The sequence below is a fragment of the Petaurus breviceps genome, unplaced genomic scaffold, assembly GCF_028583685.1.
Source record: "Petaurus breviceps papuanus isolate PSGF00001 unplaced genomic scaffold, PetGlider_PUasm1.0 91133, whole genome shotgun sequence".
Taxonomy (NCBI): Eukaryota; Metazoa; Chordata; class Mammalia; order Diprotodontia; family Petauridae; genus Petaurus; species Petaurus breviceps.
The window spans coordinates 34,193,378-34,201,688 of NW_027187419.1; the positions used below are offsets into that span (position 1 = coordinate 34,193,378).

The 8,311-nt window shown below is 37.1% G+C and overlaps 1 protein-coding gene across 1 annotated transcript; it reads right to left on the reverse strand.

Moving 5' to 3' along the window:
- Positions 1 to 6,972: 6,972 nt before the first annotated feature.
- Positions 6,973 to 7,671, reverse strand: LOC138155313 (large ribosomal subunit protein eL19-like). Its single transcript, XM_069080490.1, has one exon. The coding sequence runs from the start codon at positions 7,623 to 7,625 to the stop codon at positions 7,239 to 7,241; it is 387 nt and encodes a 128-aa protein (XP_068936591.1). The 5' UTR covers positions 7,626 to 7,671; the 3' UTR covers positions 6,973 to 7,238.
- Positions 7,672 to 8,311: the final 640 nt, after the last annotated feature.

Sequence of the window (8,311 nt, forward strand, 5' to 3'; positions counted from 1 at the left end):
GACTTGAGGCTGTCTCCCAGATTCCATGGATCCTCTTCCATGGTCCCAGCTCCATCCTGAATCTACCCAACTGTCACTTGCATTCAAAGGTAGGCAGATCCCAGCTCCTTGTCCATCTCCTCATCCAATTCCTTATCCAGTTCCATATTGAAGTTCACAGTGTCCAGTCCACCTCAAGTCCTTCAAAGTTTCTATTTCTGGGAAGACAAAGCTTAAAAGAGCCAAAACAGCATTCATGTACATTGCTAGAACCACCAACAATTCACTATCTGACTGTGAAATCAACACAGACACACAAACAATCTGAGCACTCAAAAGAAATTTTCAGTCCTCCTCCAGGACTTCTGTAAACAGACAACCAGAAAATCCTCTTTCAGGGCTTCCAGGGCAATCCCCTTCCCAGGACTTCTGTACAAAGTATTATAAACACAAATCAACATAGACAGACAGAGTTCCTGGCCACCACAAAGTTCCCCTTCTCTCAAGTCTGTCACCACAAGTGCTCTCTTCTCAGTTCTGCCCTTTCCCAGCTTAGGCTTCTCCCTACATATGGTCATTAGCTCCTCCCTGTTCCACACCTTCCTGTTGTATCAGCAACAAGGGTTCACAAATTGTGGAGTTCAAAAGCTGTGTGATTCACAAGTTCTGTTTCTTAAAAAAGATGATATAATTATGAGCAAGGTTTAAAAGAAACTTGAAGTGAAACAAAGTTCTAAATAATTAAATATTTGAAACAAGGCACTAAGTATTTCTTTGCTTGCCATTACAATCCTGTATATAACTTATTTCTGCATATGTTTTTCTTGTCTCCTCCCATGAGATTGTGACCTATTTGAGGGCAGGGACTTTCTTTCAACTCCTTTTACTTCTTTTTTTTTAAGAATAGTGTCTGGCATGTAGTAGGAACTTAGTGTTTATTAAATAACTGACTGATAATATAAAAAAGGAATTTTGAGGGAAAATGTGAGTAAAGGATGTCCTCAAAGAAACATATGAGAAAAAAAAAGAAAATGAAAGGTCAAAGGAGGGGCATTAGATATGATGAAGCCTTCTACACTGGTATTTTTATGATGTTAGTACATTGGGTGGATTTTTTGTAGAGGGTTTGCTTATGTTATGCAAGGACATGGATAAGAGTTGCACCGGATCAGTGAGCATGGATAAGTTGCATTAAGCATTTTAAAAAGAAATATTCATAAAAATGAGCATATAGATACTTTTGAATTCAGTCTGATTTCCTATTAGAATAACAATTATCTTAATAGTGTAGGGGGGATTAGTTATGGTCTAAGTGAAAAGAAATGTAGATGATGATGATTGAATATTGAGATCTATAAAGTATTTTACATATACTGTCTCCCTTCACCCAAATAGCATCAGTGAAATTTAGATAATACAGGTATTATTACAGCCATTTTATACAACAGAAGATAGATTCAGAGAGTGTAAGTCATTTGCTCATGGTTACACAATTAGGAAGACTTAGCCATTGGATTCAAAGGTTTTCCTGATTCGAGGTCTAACCTATTCCATGTTGATACTTTGCCTACCAGGATATGTATATAGTTTTTATTTTTATCTTTTGTTGGTACTACAGAGAATTTATCCATTTATTATTGAAGTTTTACAGCTGGAAAATGATCAACAGGACAAAAAATTTAAACAGTTAATTAGGAAAACAACAACAATAATAATAATAACAACAACAACAGATTATTAGCAAACTTTTAAATTTGTCCAACCATTCTGGAACACAACATTCTGGTTTGCAACTAAAATGTTCTCCCCTTTTGTTCCAGAGAGCCTACTACTAAATATGCACTCCAAGAATATTAAAACAACAATAACATATAATCTACAAAATATCTATAGAAGAGGTTTTATTGGTAGCAAAGAACTAGAAAGAACGTAGGTGATAGATTCAAAATAATTGAATGAGAGCAAATATTTTCACATAGGTCTCCCAATGCACCTAGTCTATAATAACCTAAAAAATGTGCCAGTTTGAATTCTGATGAAGAAAACCAAGAAACAGTCACAGCAAGTTATTTTTACAGACCAGGGCAGCTTAGGAAAGTATAGAGCAAGGTCTTGGAACACTGAAGTGAGGAATGGACAGAAGTAGTACTACTGGGGAATGGTAATATTCCAGCAGCTTGGGAAAGAAAGGGAATCCAGATAGAGTACCAGGGCAGTAAACAAAAGTATAGAAAGAAATCCCATGGGAAGATAAACTAGCACTGGGAGTAGGAATTAGGGCCATCTGGTAACTCTGTCATCCATTATTTGGTTTTGGGTAGAGATCTGGGTAGAGAACTGATACAAAGTGAAATAAGCAGAATCAGAAAAAAAAAGCATATTCAAAATATAAAAACAAATTGAAAGATCAATAAAAAGTGAAACTAAAGTATCAGTTATTATAATAACTAATCTTACCTCTAAAGATAAAATAATAAATTTCTCCTGCCTCCCATAATTTCAGGAGTGGGGAACTATAACATGGGAGATTACATATATCATCAGATTCAGCTTGTTTAGTTTTTCTGGATATTTAAAAAAAACAAAATTTTTTGACTGGATAGGGACAAAATTTAGTTAAAATAAAATACTCTATTTGAAAAAAATAATATTTTTTGAATCTCTGTACAGGAATTAATTTACCTGAATTTGTTTTTAACATATTCAAATTAAACAAATTTAGATTTTATTTTTATTTATTTATTTATTTTTGGTGTACCTACTTTAAAAAAAAATTTTACTCTTTCAACTAATAGTTCTAAAACTGCAGAGATTCAGAGCATGATTTCAATTTTGTATAGTGACAAGAAAATAAAAAAAGTCCAAACACAAATTTTCCACAAATGATCTTAGTAATAAATGAGGAAAGACAATTCAAGGATGGTTTTCCAGATCACATTTTCCCATTCAAAAACCTGGACTCCCATTACTAGAAGAAAGAGAGACTGATGATTTTGTGCACCTGCCTCACTTAGACCTAATTTATGTACAAGTCAATTCCTACCATCATTCATACCATTTTCTCATGCTTACTTACCTCAAAGTCTTGTGGCAATAGTTAGATGACAAAACAGCAGGGAATTGTAGTTACAAGCCTGCGCACTGGCATAAAGTTGTTTTCTTATTGGACTGATGTAGCACTGGGATTCAGGAGCCCCTTGGGTGTCTGAGCAGCCCTTTTTAAAGGACCACAATGCTCACTTTCTGGCATGAGTAAGGGAATAGAAAAGGTGCCTTAAAATAATCTACATTGCCTAACCCGAACCTGCTTGCTTTGACAGGTGTGTATCCTACCCGGCAGTCAAAATATGAAAAAATGTGCAGACATTTTTGTGCAATGTGCAAATTTAGAGACACATCCCCTCCAAGTGTTCATAACAACTATTTGTGCCCAACTTGTGGTAGAGAGTTCCAAGATTATATTTGTCTGATTAGCCATAGTTAAACATACTATATACCTTGACCCCAGCACAGTGATGTTATTTCAGTCCTCTTCTTTTAAAGAAAAAATATATTAAAAAAATTATTTGTTACTTTATGAAATAAAACAAGCATTTCCATAACATAGTATAATAAAAAGATGATTGCACATGAAACTACAAATCTATTATGTATAGCTTTCTATTCCTTTTAAGTACACAATGAAGTTATCATGTAAATTTCTTTTTTAATTTTTCTTCCCATTATCCTTCTTTCCCCTTCCACATTAGAGACGGCTATCATTAAACAAAAATATATAAATGTATATGTAAAATTATTCTATACATCTATTCATCAGTTCTTTCTCTGGATGCAGATAACCTCTTTCTTCACATGCCTTTTAAAGGTAATTTAGGTATTTATAATTAAAATGACTTCATTGTTCAAAGTCATTCTTAAAACAGTATTGCTGTTACTGTATACAATGTCCTTTCAGCTCTGCTCATTTCTCCATTATTTCATGCAAGTCTTTCCATGTTTTTCTTTCTTTTTTTACTTAGTTTATTATTTTATTTTTCCACAATTACATGTAAAACCAATGTTTAACATTCATTTTTAAAACTTTGAGGTCCAAATTTTCTCCCTTTCTCCTTCCCCACACCTCTCACTGAGAAGGCAAGCAATTCAATATGTGTTTATAGCAGCAAGCACCCCAGTGTCCCCAAGATGGCTGCCAACATAGGTTCTTAGATCTGCTTTTCTAAAGGAAAGCAACTCAAAACGGGTTAACAATCTTGCTTTAATCAATCAAACATATAATTTACCTAGTTCAGGGGAAAAAGGTCAGTACCCTGAAGTTCAGAGTATACAGACAGAAACATTTCAAGCAGATAGGCCTCCAACTGTCCAACCATTGCATCCATACCAAATCACAGTTACCAGAGAGGGAAGCATCAACATCTGGGCTTTTCAAAGCCGGGGGGCTCTCAATTGCTGCCCAGAGTCTCATCTGGTCAGATCACACAACACTTCTCAAAGTCAGCCCAAAACAAAGTCTCACATCAGGGCTTTTATGGCCTTCTCCTGGGTCAGAGAATGTAACAACCCTCTTGACCCACTGCCCAATCACAAAGCACCAAGTGTGGGCATTCCTGAAAAACAAGCCTTCCACCACAGGCTCCAGGTGCAATTGACCTAGGGGAAAGGAAGATCTTAAAAATTTACATTCTTATAGAAAGGTTATATATGTGGAGTCTTATAAAATATATTTCCACATTAGTCATATTGTAAAAAAAAATCATAGGAAAAAAATCAAGAAAAATAAAAAAAAGTAAAGAAAAAAGTATGCTTCAATCCACATTTAGGCATCATCAGTTCTTTCTCTGGTGATGGAGAGCATTTTTCATAGCAAGTGCTTCAGAATTGACTTGGATCATTATATTTCTGGGAAGAGCTAAGTCATTTACAACTAATCATCTTACAATATTTTACACAGTACGTGTCACTTTTCATCAGCTTCTTTTCAGTCTTGTAAGTCTTTCCAGGTTTTTTATTTCCTCTTTTAAATTTTAATTTGTTTATTTTTAGTTATCAACCTTCATTTCCACAAGATTTTGAGTTGCAAATTTTCTCCCCATATTTCCTCTACCTCCCATCCCAAAATAGTGATCCTACTGAATACCTGTTTCCCCTAAGTGCTCTCACTTATATCCTCCCCCATTTCCCTTCTAACTTTCTAGTAGGTCAAGATGGATTTCTTTTTTTGTTTTAATTTATTTTTCATTTTTCTAAAGTTTTATTAACTTCTGATTTACATCATTCATTTCTGCCAGATTTTGAGTAGCATTCCTACAGGATATCCCCTCCTCCAATCTGCTCTCTCCCATATTTTCTCCCATACCCATTTTGACTTTTCCAGTGAGGCATGGTGGATCTCTATGCCCCCATGCCTGTATATCTTATTTCCCAATTACATGTAAAATAATATTAATAATAGTATATATATATATATATAATTGAACATTTGATTTTAAAACTTTGAATTAAAGATTCATTCAGTTCTTCCCTTGTCACCCACCCTTACTGGGAAGATATGCAATTCAGTATAGATTGTACATGTGTAGCTAATGCAAAACAATAACATCGTAGATATATTGTAAAAGACTGCCTATATTTCTCTCCCTCCTATCCCACCTCCCACTTGTTATATTCTCTATTTTGATCCTATCCTTTTTCAAAAGTGGGTGCTTCCAATTTCCCTCCCCCCAGCCTGCCCTCCCTTCCATCATCCCCCCCTCTTGTCCCCTTCCCCCCTACTTTCCCGTAGGGTGAGATACCCTATTTAGTGTGTATTTCATTCCCGCCCCAAGCCAAATTCAATGAAAATAAGGTCGACCCATTCCCTTTTGCCTTCCTATTCTTTCCCTGCATTGTAACCATTTTCCCTTGCCTCTTCTATATGAGATAGTTTACCCCATTCTTTCTCTCTCCATCTCCTCTCATTATATTCCTCTCTCACCTCTTAATTTCACCTTTTAAGTATCATCCCTTCCTGGTAAATTGGTTCTGTGCCCTCTGTCTATGTATACCAGTAAACATATACACACACACTCACATATGTATTCATATGCCCCTATACCCTCACATATGTATGTATATATGTATATATGTATGTATGTATGTATTTCTATTCCTTTCAAGGGTTTTCATACTGACAAAAGTTTCATCAGTTACAATTATTGTTTTTCCATATACAAATGTTAATAGTTTAACTTTGATATGTTCCTTATTATTCTTTTCCCTGTTTACCTTCTCATACTTCTCTTACTTCTTGTATCTGAATGCCAAATTTTCTATTCAAGTCTGGCTTTTTCATCAAGAATGCTTTGAAGTCCTCTATTGCACTGAATGACCATATTTTCCCCTGAAACATGATACTCAGTTTTGCTGGGTAGGTGATTCTTGGTTTTAATTCCAGCTCCTTTGACCTCTAAAATATCATATTCCAAGTCCTTTGATCCCTCAGTGTAGAAGCTGCCAAATCCTGGGTTATCCCGATTGTGTTTCCACAATATTCAAATTGTTTCTTCATGGCTGCTTGTAATATTCTCTCCTTAATCTGGGAATTCTGGAACCTGGCTATAATATTGCTAGGAGTTTTCTTTTTGGGATCTTTTTTCAGGAGGTGATCGGTGGATTCTTTCAACCTCTATTTTGCCCTCTGGTTCTAAAATATCAGGGCGGTTTATTTTGATAACTTCCTGGAGGATGATTTCTAGGTTCTTTCTTTGATGATAGCTTTCAGGTAGTCCAATAATTTTAAAATTCCCTCTCCTGGATCTATTTTCCAGGTCAGTGGTTGTTCCCATGAGATATTTCATATTGCCTTCTTTCATTTGTTTGAATCTGTTTAACAGCATCTTGATTTCTCATAAAGTCAGTAGCTTCCATTTGCTCCAATCTAATTCTGAAGCAATGATTGTCCTTAGTGAGCTTTTGAGATTCTTTTTCCATCTGGCCAATTTTGCTTTTTTTTTTTTTTGACAGTTGTCCATGCCAAATAGAAGGGTACTATGTACAGAGGAGATAGGGGAGGATCATTTTTTAGTCTCCTCCTCTTTGGACAAAGTCTTGATGATCTCCTCTTTCTTAGCCTGCTGACGCTCTTCCCGACGCTTTTGTGCTTCTTTAGTCTTAGACCTTCGAGCTTCAGCCTGGTCAGCCAAGAGCTTCTTCCGGGCCTTGTCTGCCTTTAGTTTATGAATGTGCTCCATCAGGATTCATTTGTTTTTGAACACATTTCACTTCACCTTCAAGTACAGGCTGTGGTACATGTGGCGGTCAATCTTTTTGGATTCACGATATCTTCGAAGCAGACGGGGAAGAATCCTCATTCGCCTAATCCAGGTCACCTTCTCAGGCATACGAGCATTGGCAGTACCCTTTCTCTTACCAATACCCATGTGCCTGCCCTTCCTTCGAGCCAGAGTATTTTTTCGGCATCTGGCCCAAGAGTGCACAGTAACGGGCTTCCGGATGATAAGCCCATCTTTAATCAGCTTCCGGATCTGCTGGCGAGAATTGGCATTGGCAATTTCATTGGTCTCATTGGGGTCAAGCCATACCTTCTTCTTTCCACATCGAAGGACACTAGAGGCAAGCCTCTTCTGAAGCCTGAGCATACTCATGGCTGCAGCAGCAGCGTGGAAAAGGAAAGGAGAGAGAACCCAATTCTGCTTTTTAAGGCAATGTTCTCCTCATTGCTCTTTTGAGACTCTTTTGCCAATTGAGTTAGTCTATTTTTTAAGGTGTAATTTCCTCAGTCAGGCTGTTGACTCTCATTTTGTAATTTTCTTGCATTGTTCTCATTTCTCTTCCCAATTTTTCCTCCACTTCTCTTATCTGCTTCTTAAGGTCCTCTATGGCCTATATATAACAAGCTCAGATTTTCCTTTGAAGCTTTTGGTACAGGAGTTCTGACTTCACTGTGTTCCTCCTGTTCCATGCTTTGCTCCTTTTTCACCCCAAAATAGGAATGTAATTAATGTTGGAGCCTTCTGTCTGCTTTGTTTCCTTTGCCTGGTCATGTCGCCCCTCAGTCACTTGACCCCTGGGCTTTTTGCCACAGTAGGACTGTGCCGCCAGACAGGGGAGCTTTTATCCCAAATGCTGGGATTTTCTCAGTTGCTGGAGGTATTAGATGGGTGCCCTCTCTGAGGTCTCCACATGCTCTGGCAAGCTGGACACACACCCCAGGACCTCCACCCTAGACTGCAATCCAGATCCAAGCAGGTTAAAGCAAGAGTGATTACCCCTCTGACTGGTGCTTGGTTCCCCTACACTGCAGGCCAGGAGCTGAAACTGCCATGTGGCA

Excerpts from the sequence above, each read along its gene's own strand:
- LOC138155313 (XM_069080490.1), bottom strand. The coding sequence starts at position 7,625 with ATGAGTATGCTCAGGCTTCAGAAGAGGCTTGCCTCTAGTGTCCTTCGA.